Genomic DNA, 14,561 nt, shown 5'->3' on the forward strand with positions numbered 1-14,561 from the left:
TCAGGAACATCACAAAAGAGGGGTCAGAAAGATTGTAAGAGCCAGAGAATGAGGAAGTGTGCCATAAAACAGTGTCTTCTAGACACAGCAGGGTGCTGTACTCATGGACTCAACTCACCTATAAAAAGACATATGCTAACAGACTGGATATGCAAACAAGATCTAGCATTTTGCTGCATACAAGAAACACACCTCCCTGATTTTAGTGGGATTGCTTCAAGTTTCTCTCCATTTAGTTTGATATTGGCTACTGGTTTGCTGTATATTGCTTTTATGTTAAAGTATGGACCTTGAATTCCTGATCTTTCCAAGACTTTTATAATGAAGGGATGGGGACTAGACAAGGCTGCCCACTCTCTCCCTACCTATTCAATATTGTACTTGAAGTCCTAGCCAGAGCAATTAGACAACAAAAGGAGGTCAAAGGGATACGAATAGGAAAGGAGAAGTCAAATTATCACTATTTGCTGATGATATGATAGTATACTTAAGTGATCCCAAAAATTCCACCAGAGAGCTCTTAAACCTGATAAACAACTTCAGCAAAGTAGCTGGATATAAAATTAACTCAAGCAAATCAGCGGCCTTCCTCTACACAAAGGATAAACAGCCGGAGAAAGAAATTAGGGAAACAACACTCTTCACAATAGTCACAAATAATATAAAATACCTTGGTTTGACTCTAACTAAGCAAGTAAAAGATCTGTTTGACAAAAACTTCAAGTTTCTGAAGAAGGAAATTGAAGATCTCAGAAGATGGAAAGATCGCCCATGCTTGTGGATTGGCAGGATTAATATAAGAAAAATGGCCATCTTGCTTAAAGCAATCTACAGATTCAATGCAATCCCTATCAAAATTCCAACTCATTTCTTCACAGACTTAGAGCAATTTGTAAATTCATCTGGAATAACACAAAACCCAGGATAGCAAAAACTATTCTCAACAATAAAGGAGCCTCTGGTGGAATCACCATCCTGGACCTTAAGCTGTACTACAGAGCAATTGTGATAAAAACTGCATGGCATTGGTACAGTGTCAGGCAGGTAGATCAATGGAATATAATTGAAGACCCAGAAATGAACCCACAAGCCTATGGCCACTTGATCTTTGACAAAGGAGCTAAAACCATCCAGTGGAAAAAAGATAGCATTTTCAACAAATGGTGCTGCCTCAACTGGCGGTTAGCATGTAGAAGAATGCAAATCGATCCATTCCTATCTCCTTGTACAAGGCTCAAGACCAAGTGGATCAAGGACCTCCACATAAAACCAGATACACTGAAACTAATAGAAAAGAAAGTGGGGAAGCACCTCGAGCAAATAGGCACAGGAGAAAATTTCCTGAACAGAACACCAATAGCTTATGCTCTAAGATCAAGAATTGACAAATGGGACCTCATAAAATTGCAAAGCTTCTGTAAGGCAAAGAACACTGTCGATAGGACAAAACAGCAACCAACAAATTGGGAAGAGATCTTTGCCAATCCTATATCTGATAGAGGGCATAAACACCTCCATTAAAAAGCTGGCTAGCCAGGCAGTAGTGGCACATGCCTTTGATCCCAGCACTTGGGAGACAGAGGTAGGAGAGTTTGAGGCCAGCCTGGTCTCCATAATGAGTTCTAGGATAGCCGTATTTCTTGTCTCAAATTAAAACAAAATGAAACATAAAATCAAGCAAAAAAGCAGGATTTAGTGGCTTGCCTAAAATTCTAGTGCTTAGGTAGAGACTAGATTCCAAGGGCAAGTTGGGTATTGAGATAAACTGAATTGTCAATAAGTTTTGGGTTGAGTGAGAAATCCTACCTCAGTAAATAAAGTGGAAAATGATCAAAGACATTAACTGACATTAACCTCTGGGCTTCATGGACACATGCACACATGTGTACCTTGCAACAGCACACATGTGATCATATACATACATACATTCACAGTATATACAAGAAAGAGACAAGTTTTTACTTCTAGTTTCTGAAATGGCATTTAAATTGAGTGCATAAAGCCAGGCCTGGTGACATGCCTATACCTTCTGCCTTTGGGAAGTAGAAGCAGGAGGATATAAGTTTAAAGGCACCCTTGGCTGTATAAGGAACTTATGGCTAGCCGTGGGTATGTGAGATGATGCCTCAAAATGTAATCAGTAGAATGGCTAATACTAATACTTTGCCTATAAGCAGTGCCATCTGTCCTTTCTTGCTATAGGATAAAATGATAGAACTGGCTAGTTTGTAAAGAGACCTTTTATACCAAACTAGCATTTCCAGGAAATGTTTTCTTTGTCTTAATGATTTCATTTACATAAGGCAGTCTTCTGAGGTTTTGGTGGCTAAGGACAAGGCTTTGCTCTGGCAGCTCCAGTCCTATATATCTCTCTTTGCTGATGTAAGTGTTTGTAAACCCCAGGTGGTGTATGGAAATCTCACCACTGCTGCATCCTTCTGCTTCTGAAATGCATTTCTGTGAGCATAACGAGACGAAGAAAGACTATTGGTATCTATCTACCTGTGTAGCTGGGGGTAAAGCAGACACTTGTGCTCCTACAGGGGTAAATTGGTTATCTTAAAAGAATCACTAAAAATGGAAGAGTTTGATTCTGTTCCTTCTCTCTCTGAGTAAGCTTTGTAAATGCCAAGCATTGCCCTTCTAAGATCTTGTTTTTTTCTCTTGCTTCTTAGTCAATTGGAAATGCCAAAACAACGAGGAATGATAATAGCAGCCGGTTTGGAAAATATATTGAAATTGGTTTTGACAAGAGATATAGAATCATCGGTGCCAATATGAGAACTTACCTTTTAGAGAAATCCAGAGTGGTGTTCCAGGTAAGCTGGATGTGCTGCTTGTGTGTTTTAGGATTACTTTATAATTACTGTTATGTGAAGTTTTCTTGGGGAGATAGGAACAAACACCCAAAAGAGAACATCAAGGACAGAATAAAAACTTTATTATGAGAGTCCAATTTGACTAAGCAATGAATTCATTAGGCTTATTTACATAGATGGTTAACCTCAAAGCAGCTCTATTACCATGAATCTCCATCCATAATGGGTGACAACCTCATGGAAACTGTATCATAGAGCCCCCTTTCAATTAACCTTCTGGGTTTTGTTTTTGTTTTTGTTTTTTAGTTCCTAGCATCTCCCAAGATCATTTGCACTAAGGGTGAGCAGAGCAGAAAGCAATGGCTGCAATCTCAGCTGAAGCTTCTGGGACCCAGTTTCCCTCTTTCTGCTAGGATATATCTCAGCTTCATCCCCATTCCTTACACACAGCTACTGCTAGGATATATCTCAGCGTCATCCCCATTACTTACACACAGCTACTTCCTTAGGGTTCTGCTCAATTTCCATGGCCAATGTAATTTCTTCTCCAAGATGATGGTCATTTTATGGCCAAGGAAAAAGCCATACTAAACAACTATAGTGCCCTCGCTTGCTAGTGATATATTTTATTTCATAGTACTCTTGAGCATAATATTCTCACGGTATTACTATAAATCACACTTAGATAGAAACATGTAAAATGTAAACTGCTGCATCAGAAGTAGGGGACCTCCTTCTTAACTTAATAGTCCTTGAGAGTGGACACTGATTTAAGTTTAATGTTTCATATTTTATTAACTTTTCAGTTACTGCACAAAATACCGTATTTCATTATAATATCCATGCACATATATGTAATTGTTCCTAGTCCGTACCACTTCTCTACTCTTGGCTGTCCTTCTTTTCTCTTGCTAGTCTGCTTCCGTTCATAAACATATATGTATGCATATCTATCTATATCTTAAAGCTAGATTATGCATGTGAAAAAAAATGTTATGTCTTTTTTACTCCATGCCCTCTTATTCTCTACCATCTCCTACTTTAAACATCATTTCTCATCAAGGTTTCTATACTACTTTCATGTTGTGTGTTCGTGTTGTTTTATATGTGTGTGTGTGTGTGTGTGATACATTTATTTATATTTAAATCTACATTCTGCATATAACAAAGAATGCAGTATTTGTCTTTCTGAGTCTAGTATAGTGGTTTTGACTTTTTCTTACAAGATGCTTATTGAAAAGATTAGTTAAAAAGATGTGCTATTTAGTTTTGTCTCTATTTTCCAACTGATAAAGAAAGCATATGTCTTCAAAGAGTTGTAATTTGAACTCAGCTCAAGAAAAACAAAATACACTTGTCCTCTTTCCTTCTTTTTGATTCTTAGGATATGACATTATTTGGGTAGGATAATAATGTTATCAGGGAAGTTTTTGAGTTCTTAGTCTTATTAAGATAGTTGAAAAAAAATGAACTTAGAGCCTTGAGAATAATTTTATTAAAGTTTGAAAATAAAGCAACAATAGGGGATAGCTCAAAATCCCAGCAGCCACCAGGAAGAGGGAAGATAAAAAAAGTCAGGCCTTTTAAGCTAGGCATGGAGGTCAGACAGCGAAAGGAAAAGTGCTTAGGAGTGTTGAGCCCCAGATCTGAGTTCCAAGACACCCAATTCTAGGCTCTTGTACCCTAGAGCAAAGATTGTGAAGGGACATAGTTAGAAATAGAAACAGATAGCTCATTAAGAAAGGAACAAGATCCAAGGAATGGAAGTGGGCTAATGAGCAGAGGAAAGAACCCAACAGTACTGAGCCACATGGCCGCGGTCTCTTATAGAATCTCTACATAATATCAGTCCCAAGTTCGAATAGGCAGGGCTTTTTGTGAACATGCTCTTTAGGAGAAACCCAGGAAGGAAGGGCTCCCAGCACTCTTCTCAGGCTGGCATTCTTCCTGCTAACTCGGATGTTTCAGCCCAGCTCTGTTCTGCCATAGAGGTAAAAGAATGTCTTTGTAACCTGGCTGTAAACTGCCATCAAACCATAGTTGAATATTTGTGTATGATTTTGTTGACACTTATATTGTTGCTCCTTTCTAATGGAAAGGGAGACATGTTATACATTTATAGCACTAGCTGGTGTATAGCCATACATTATAGGCATACTAGGGATTGTAGATTATCATAAAAATGTCAATAGGTAGTTCCTGGTGACCCACTACATACCTCATACTGAGACCCAGATTTTCAGTGACCCATGTGCTGGATGCCACATCATTAAAATTCAAATATTCCACATAGCAGAGTTCATTGTTTTATTGCCTGAGTCTGTTGTGCCTTTAAAGTTTTCTAGCACCTACCAAGAGCCATGAGTTAGGATGCCCAGACAACCTGGCTTTGACTTTGGGATTGTGCCTGATTAAATATTTAATCTTAAATAAATTATAATACTTGATATGTGTAAGCTTATAGTATTTGATATTGATAGTAAGACACTAACAACCCTCCACTATTACTTTATTATTTAAGTTAAAAACAACAGTATTATTCACATATAGGATTTTTTTTAAAATTGTCTATTAGTGAGAAGAAAGAATGAGTGAAACAGAAATGGATGAAGTCCACATAGAAATGTGTAGACATGATACTAATGTCATGACTCAGAGGTCAAATCCCAATACCTATATGATGGCTACCAGCTGTCTGTAACTCTAGTCCCAGGGGATTCAATACCCTCTCCTGTCTTCTGCATATACTGCACACATGTGGTACACAGACATACATACAGGCAAAACACCTATATACATAAAGTAAAAATTAATCTTTGAAAAAAAGAAATTTGTAGGATTGTGAGCAAAGGTAACAAAGGTGGGAAACTGACCTTGGTCAGTATGGTGACTCATAGCTAGGACTGCCTAATGAGGAATGCTAAAGCTTTTAACCCTTATCTTTAGGTGTGGTAGTAAGTCTTGCAGCTTCCCAGTCTCCAGGAGTCTAGAACTTTGAGAATGTTTGTTCTAGCAAATGAATCACAAGTCAAAATAAGTAGGCTGAGCATTAACCATCCTGTACAAAGATGACTGTAACGTTTCTGCAGACCCACCTGCTTTTCTAGTTTCTATGTGCTGAACCACCTGATCTCTTGCCTCATTGTGCTTGTGGTCGTTGGTATGTTTGTTCAGTGTCCTCTTTCCCTGCAGTAGTCACTGATGCCTTTAGGTTTAAAGACTTCCCTTAACCTTATTAACATTAATCTTTATTGACATAGATATACTGCAAATTGTAAAAATATGTTGATTGGATTTTAGTAATTTTTGCAACTGTACTCTAGGTGTATATGTAGAAAAAGACTAAGGAAATACTAAAATTGACCATAGATTATAAATTATTCTTTTTTATTTTATCAAATTATTGTTAATAGGAAAATATATATAATATGTTTCATACTATAAAATTTATAGTATATAAATATATAGGGAGAGTATGTTCATGGATTTATTATAGTCATAAGAAATCATCATTAAAATATGGCAAGAAAGAAATTATTCTTTATTAGATAAGAGTATTAGGACAACTGTAAATCTAGAAGTTATTAATAGAAAATGATGGTGAGCCCACCAAAAAAAAAATTTTAGTTTCTCCAGAATCACTGGTATCTAATGATTTTGGCCATCTATCAAGTTGTTCACTAATTCAGAAAGCATTACTAAGCCTCTCAGGAGGCTGAATTGGGAAACTCACAAGTTCAAGGACTGTCTGATGTACAGAGAAATTCATATCCGGAAAAGACATTCAGATAAGACTATCTCAAAATAAAGGATCAAAACTGGACTTGAGATATAGTGTAGTGGTAGAGAACACTTGTCTAGAATATTTGAGGTTTAGACTATAATACTAAAAAAACCTTAAAATCCTTGCTAGCTGATATTTATACTGAATATCACTAGTACATTTTTCAAGAGACAGAATATTACTGTTTTGCCCAGCCTGGCTTCAAGTCTCAAGCCTCAAGCTATCCTTCTATCTTGCATATATACTGTAAATCATAAGCGTTAATTATTTAAATCAGTTTTACAAAATGTGGGGATTTACTGAGTTAATTAAATATTAAAATTTTATATTATCATAGGTTTTCTTACATTTTATGTTAAAATGCCACAATTGAAACCTCTTCTTATTTCAAAGGCAGAAGAGGAGAGAAACTACCATATCTTCTATCAGCTCTGTGCTTCAGCAAAGTTACCTGAGTTTAAAATGCTTCGGTTAGGTATGGATGTGACACAAGATTTGTTGTACTGGTGTTCTTTTCTGTTAAGTTTTGAATTCTCAAGCTTATCAAAAAGAAATTCTTCATACTAAAATATTTATGAAGAAAATGATTCTTAGAGGTCTGCATCTGGCTTTAGAACCCTCATGGGGAGGAGGGGTGGCTCTGATACGGTACAGGATGGCCATGTTGAAGCTAGTGATGGTAGGTAAGGAATAGGTGGGCTCAGGTTCTAGCCTCTGCTGTTTTGTTTGTTTATTTTGTTGTTTGCTTTGTTTGTTTTGTTTTGTTCGTTTCATTTTGAGACAGGATTTCTTTGTGTAGCCTTGGTTGTCTTTGGCACTATAGATCAGGCTGGTCTGGAACTCACAGCTATCCAGCTGCCTCTGTGTCCCAAGGGCTAGGATTAAAGGAATGTGCCACCACTACCTGGATCACCTTTCTGCTTTTATTTATGTTTTAAAACTGTTCTGATGAAAGAAGAAACTTGTCCTAGTAGCTTCTTTGGAACTAAATCTGAAGAAAACATCATTTATTTCATCAATTAAGATAAAATCTTGAATCTTACATTAGAATGTATGTATGTATGTACATATGTATAATCAGTGTGCTCTCACTGCCTCTAATTCAGCATGTTTGTAGGGTTGAAGTCCACCCTTCTTCTCATAGATTAAAAAGCTTTTCTTTCCTTTACTGCAGGAAATGCAGATAGTTTTCATTACACGAAGCAAGGAGGCAGCCCCATGATAGAAGGAGTAGATGATGCGAAGGAGATGGCACACACCAGGCAGGCCTGCACTCTGCTGGGTAATGTTATCTGTCTTGGACTCTTGTGAATCCTGATCATTTGTATTCAAGTAGTCTCCATTTGAAATATTGGTTTGTATTTATGGTTAATGGTGCTGGGAGATTTCATACGTATGGAACATAGAAATGAGCATGAGAATTCTTAGAGTGGTTCTAGGATTAGATAGTGGCAATAGTGGCTCAACCTTGTAAATTTACCAAAGATTATTGAATTGCACTTTTTTTTTTTTTTTTTTTTTTTTTTTTTTTTTGAGACAAGGTTTCTCTGTGTAGCCCTGGCTGTCCTGGAACTCACTTTGTAGACCAGGCTGGCCTTGAACTCATAAATCCACCTGCCTCTGCCTCCCAAGTGCTGGGATTAAAGTCGTACGCCACCACTGCCTGGCTGAATTGCACTTTTAAACTACATTTCAGCATCTGGAGAGGTAAGATTAACTTTTAGCTAAATGTTTAAAAAAAAAATCTAGGGTTTAAGACTAGTTGAAATGGGTTTTTGTATAAGCACGTTCTGTGGGTCTTGGTTGGTTGGTTTCTTGGCTTTGTTTGTTGGTAATGTTTGGAGATAGGTTTTAAGCATGTAGCCCAGCCTGGTCTAGGACTTTGTGCTGGGATGGAGGGCATGTGTCACTCTGCCAGTGCAGGCTTTGCTAAGTTGTCTTTATTGCTATCTTCAGGGTCTTTACAAATGGTAAGCAAAAACTAACAGAACATATGTATTCTACTGTTTTCATTGTTTTTTATAAAGAAATTTTAAAATCTTATTGTTTGAGAATTTTATGCATGCACATAGTGTTATTCACATAGTTTTTGAAACAGATACCACTGTTCTCTTTATGATTTGAGAGTGTTAAATCTGAATGCCAGTCAATTCATACTTAAGAGTTGTACAATTTTTAAAGGTGTCCTTTTTAAAACAAAACAAAAACAAAACCTCAGAACAGAAGTAAGGGAGCTTAGGTCCTAACCACTATAGCACTTGCTAAAAATGTAGACTCTCATACTACTTCACAAAGGTTTGGACTCAGCATCTATTTTTTAGCAGGGCCTACAGCTGATCCCTGTGTACATTAAGTCCCAGAGAATATTGTATTACTTAAGAATTTTAAAAGGCCAGTACAGTGCTGTGGTTCTGTTTTCCACTTATTCCCTTGGGGTGTCCAGGCACTGCTGCACACCGAGTGGAGAGGGATATAGCAAAGTCCAGAATGGGTGAGTGGACAGGAGTGTAGTCCAGCAATGAATGCTAGGGGTGGGGTGAGGTGGGGTGGGGGTAGGAAGATGGGAAGGTGGGGAGTAGGAGGTTGAGGGGCTGGAAGAGGGGTGTCAAGTAGGGAATCTTCTCCAGAGATTTCAGTGTTACAGCTCCTCAGTATTCTTTTAGACGACATTCAATGGAACAGTTCTGTCAGACAGTATTCAACGAAATAGCTTGTGCACATACACTTTATCTGGGTGAATCAAGGCTATATATGACACTTGGATAGCAGGAAGTGATTCTTAGTGTGAAGTTTCATTGGCTGAGGCTTACAGTTCTATGGATACCTCATTTGCATGGAGATGGATTCCAGGAGGTTGAATTTGTAATTTCCACCGAGGATTATGTGACATTCCTCAGGAAGATTGGAGGTCAGGCTCCCCAGATCAGTTGGGAATGAGGAAGCCCTGCTGAGAAAAGGGAGTCTTTCATTTTGCACCAAGCTCAGGAAAGCTGTCCAGACACAGTAGATTATAACCTTACAATGGAGGTACAGCAGATGGTGGCAGGAAAGCTGTCCAGACACAGTAGATTATAACCTTACAATGGAGGTACAGCAGATGGTGGCGCACGCCTTTAATCCCAGCACTTGGGAGGCAGAGACAGGAGAATCTCTGAGTTTGAGGCCAGCCTAGTTTATAGAGTGAGTTTTAGGACAGCCAGGGCTACACTGACAAGGCTAAACTTAGAGAAAAAGAGAGAGGGGAAGGGAGGGGAGGAGGGAGGGAGAGAGGGAGGGAGGGAGGGAGGGAGAGAGAGGGAGAGGGAAAGGGAGAGAGAGAGACATTACATAATGTAGGAAATAACAAAACTTTCACCATAAGGTAAATTCTCAATTGCCCTTTATAAAATGTTTTTGAAATAGTTTTACTACTTGTACTTATAGAATGATGTTTAATATTCTAGAACCTATGTTCTTCACTAAAACATTGAAACCAGATCTGGTAAAAGCCAGAAAATATCCAGCTTTCTAACCTCATCCTGTCATCTAGGTCTTGTTCCAATGCTGTGTTTGGATCTTCACTTATTAGCTTAGGATATAAAACCATCTCTGAACACTTCTAATTTTTGGATCTCTTTAATTTCTAATTAATCTGTACTTAAAAGTAATTCAATAATACAACTTAAAATAGCCTTATTGGGTTGTAATATGCATTTAGAGTAGGGATAATTAGTAGCAATAATATTAATAAACTACTTAAATATCTAGGATGTGACAATAGTGATTTTTTTAAAATACCTGACATGTCTAGGTATGCTCTGTGTGCTAGTTTATTTACTATTGCAGACACTCTTTGAAAAATTATCGCCTTATCTCAAATGAGAAAACCAAAGTATAGACAATGAAGTGACAGGACATAGACCAGATTAGGCACACTCCACAATCCACATTATGAAACTGACTAGTGAGTGTGTTACTGTCAACAAAGATGAAAGTATTGTTATATGTGACTATGTATATAATATGCACATCTGGCAGTATTCAAGAATTAATAGTAGACTTGAATTTTTCTCATAATTACTTTGTTGCTATTCTGACATAAATTGCTTGTTTACTCTATTTCAGGAATTAGTGAATCTTACCAAATGGGAATTTTTCGAATACTTGCTGGCATTCTTCATTTAGGCAATGTTGGATTTGCATCTCGAGATTCAGATAGCTGTACAATACCTGTAAGTTCAGAACAAGCTTAATGCGATGAAGACCTGTGTGTTAGTTTTGTTTGTTTTACGACTGGGACTAGAACAAGCTGGGGGCCTTTGCACAAACTAGGCAATCACTGTATTTGTAACTTGCCACCATGTTAGTCATTTTGAACATGGTTCTAGGGGGCAAATTCATGTCCACTTTATCTACTGAGCTATCAACCTAGATCTACAGTAGATTTAATTTCTTCATTTGTTTGTTTATTTATTATTTTATTTATTCTGTGTTTGTGTGCATGTATAAGCACACAGGTACACAAACCTGTATGTGTATAGGGCCTAGAAGAGGGCATTGGATCTCTCAGAGCTAGAGGTTCAGGCAGTGGCTTATTTATGTGGGTGCTGGAACGTAAACTCCTGGCCTCATATTGTGTGGCAAGTACTTTTCACTGCTGACCTTTCTATTCAGCCCCATTATTTTTACTTGTGTATTTGTGTGTGTGTGTGAGTGCTGGCATATATGTGCCATATGTGTGAAATCCAAAGTACAACTTTTGGGAGTCGGTTCTCCCCTTCTACCCGACTAAGGCAGGTCTCTCTTGGTTCTACCTGCTCATGGTATTCTAGACTAGGAACCTTTGGCTAGTTCTGGAATTACAGATGATTGCCATCATGCCCAGCTTTTTACCTGGGTCCTGGAGACTGAACGTAGGTCATCAGGCTTGTCCGGCAAGCTCTTTTGCCCACTTAGCCATCTCTCTGGCCCTACTATTTTTAAAGGAGAAAATGATGGCTCTGATTTAAACCTCTAATTTCTTTCAAGAAAATATCATCCTCACCCTCCCTTTTTAAAAATAGAGTCTTGCCTGTGTCCCAGGCTGGCCTCAAACTTGTGACAATCTGGGATTACAGGTGTACATAGTCACACCTAGCACTAATTTTTTGTTTTTGTTTTGTTTTGTTTTGTTTCTCAAAAGCAGCTTTATTGAGATATAATCTATTTACCACCACCAATATATGGTTGTGAGTATGCTCATAGGTATGTTCAACCATCACCACAGGCAGCTTAAAATACTTTCAAAGAGAAGCCTGGGCATCTTACCTATCACCAACTTGTACTCCTATCTACTCACTCAACCTGAGTCTGTGTCTTGCCTCTGTAGAGTTATGTATCCTGGACACTAATAGAAATTGGATCATGTGATATGTGGTCTTTCAGAGTTGTTCCATGCTGTAGCACATATAGCTCCTTCATGATTGGTAGGTGCTGTAAGTGAAGGTACTGATTTGAATCTGAAATGGTGGAAGTAAGGGAAGGTCCAGAGATGAGGCCATCAGGAAACTCAGGTTTTAATGACAATGCTGATATAAACAAGCCATGTGATTGTAGTTGTCTGGTTGTTTGTTCTCTTGGATCTCATTTCCTCAGTTTTCACTGAGAGATGATGTAAAACCTGCCCATTCCTCAGGAATGTTGTCAGATGCAAGACACAGGAAAATAAAACACAGCAATGTGGATTAAACAAGACAAGTATTTGGCAAACCCACTCATATCCACAGAAAATATGTAAGGGATTCAGGGGTATGTTAGTATTCCAAGCCCCTCAAATGACATCAAACTGTCTCCTTCAAACCTCTTCAAACCTTCAGTGACCTGGGGAGGAAGGTCAATCATGATCTCTGGCTTCATTTTGTACATTTTCTGCTTTCCTTAGCCTTACTCCTTCCTCTTGCTAGTTTCCCTCCTCCTACCTTTAAAAAAAAAATCTTGCTGTTACTCTCAACTTAGACAGTTTTTCTCTTGACCAAGAAGTACCTGGCATTCTTTCATACCCTAATCTATTATCTAAGGTAATTGTCTCCTGCTTTGATAGAGAGAACTCCCCTCCTGTGGATTCTCAGCACTGTGTCTGTCCCTTTTCAGTGTTCCACATGCCAGTAAATATGTCCCATAAGACTGCAGACACTGGGTGTTGATGTGGTAAGACATCATGAACAAGGCAATTTATAGAAGAAAGAATTTATTTGGGGCTTACAGTTTCAGAGAGTGAGTCCATGTCTGTCACACAAGGAACATGGCAGCAGGCAGACAGGCATGGCAGTAAAGGCAGTAGCCAAGAGCTTATGTCTTCATTCACAAGGGAGAGAGAGATAAAGAGACACTGGGAGTGTTTGAAACCTCCAGATCTGCTCCCAGTAACACACCTCCTTCAAGAATGACACACCTCCCAATTATTTGCAGTTCCACTAACTGAGGATCAAGTATTGAGGTATATGATCTGCTGAGATCCATTCTCATTCAAACCACACAGGAGCCATGCTTGTTTTTGTTTAATAGCACAGATTTGATGACTAGCTGACAGATTTCTGACTGAGTGAGTGAATATGACCTAAGACAAATACAGACAAATCTATGAAACACCAAGAAAGTTTTTTTTGTTTAAAATGAGCCCTACAAGAGATTACAAAGTGACTTCCAGATGCTGGGCTATGGATGCTTCTGATGATACTCACTGATCAGGTGTGAGCGATGTTGATGTCCGTTTGACAAAGATACTATTGCATTTTGTGATCTTTTCCCGAAATTATTCTTTGATTTGGTCATAGGCAATAACACATTCTCTTTTGGTAGCCCAAGCACGAGCCTCTTATCATCTTCTGTGACCTTATGGGTGTGGATTATGAAGAGATGTGTCACTGGCTCTGCCACCGAAAGCTGGCTACTGCCACAGAGACATACATCAAGCCCATCTCCAAGCTGCAGGCCACAAATGCCCGAGATGCTTTAGCAAAGCACATCTATGCAAAGCTCTTTAACTGGATTGTTGATCACGTCAATCAGGCTCTCCATTCTGCTGTCAAGCAGCACTCTTTCATTGGCGTGCTGGACATCTACGGGTAAGTGCATTTGGCTGGCTGCCCTGTTCTGCTGGAAAGCAAATGTTTGTTTGGGGGTGTTTTGTGCCTCTGAGCACTGTTTAATTTTGTTTTCTACTGGAGAAGAAAAGGAAATCCTACTTAAACCATTCAGAAGTATCTTTGATGATGGATCTATAGTGATGGAAAAAAAAAAAAATTACACATTGCTTAAACAAAAATTAACTCAGCTCCGGAGTCTATCTACTAAGATAATTGGTAGAATTAATTGTTTTTTACACTCTTATATGATAAATTATTGAATTTCTAAAAATATAATTTCATTTCTAGTTGCCTTCTCTGGATACACTTCTGTAAATGTTGAAACTTTTTGTACATGGACTTCTTTGGCAGCTAATTTTTCACTCTCTGGTTCAGTTTTTCAGAAGAACCTGATAGGTTTCTGTTTCTATCTCCCTCTTCTGTGTGAAATGTTGGGAGTGTAAATTGACAGGAACTGTGGCTTTAGCATAGTTCTATTGTTTCCTACTGGAGATGAATGAGCCTTAAAACCCAAGACAGGACTGTACAAAGGGAAGCTTTGTCTCAGCTGATGCTTGTCATATTCTTTCTCTCGAACTTATAGACCTTTATCTAATATGTAAAAGAAAATATGATAGCGTTAAGAGACTTTACATTTTTCTCTTCCAAGTGTGAATATTGTAAGTATTTTTAAAAATTATTCTTTTTCTTTTCTTCCTACCTTATTTTTTTTTTTGGTATTACAGATTTGAAACATTTGAGATAAATAGTTTTGAACAGTTCTGTATAAATTATGCAAATGAAAAACTACAGCAACAATTCAACATGGTAAGAATTTTTTTTCTTGAATAAGATTCTGCTATAAACTTTTCTTTT

At 38.1% G+C, this 14,561-nt stretch overlaps 1 protein-coding gene across 10 annotated transcripts in view; it reads left to right on the forward strand.

The window, feature by feature from the left end:
* Myo5a (myosin VA) overlaps positions 1-14,561 on the forward strand; it is a 153,006-nt gene that overhangs the window by 59,410 nt on the left and 79,035 nt on the right. For all 10 annotated transcript variants that reach the window (XM_031345367.1, XM_031345368.1, XM_031345372.1 and 7 more), the window contains exons 6-11: positions 2,676-2,819; positions 6,997-7,078; positions 7,778-7,885; positions 10,708-10,814; positions 13,420-13,685; positions 14,432-14,513. In XM_031345367.1, coding sequence (XP_031201227.1) covers positions 2,676-2,819; positions 6,997-7,078; positions 7,778-7,885; positions 10,708-10,814; positions 13,420-13,685; positions 14,432-14,513 — 789 coding nt within the window. The remainder of the gene's footprint in view (positions 1-2,675; positions 2,820-6,996; positions 7,079-7,777; positions 7,886-10,707; positions 10,815-13,419; positions 13,686-14,431; positions 14,514-14,561) is intronic.

The sequence above is a fragment of the Mastomys coucha genome, unplaced genomic scaffold (genome assembly GCF_008632895.1).
Source record: "Mastomys coucha isolate ucsf_1 unplaced genomic scaffold, UCSF_Mcou_1 pScaffold23, whole genome shotgun sequence".
NCBI classification, from domain to species: domain Eukaryota; kingdom Metazoa; phylum Chordata; class Mammalia; order Rodentia; family Muridae; genus Mastomys; species Mastomys coucha.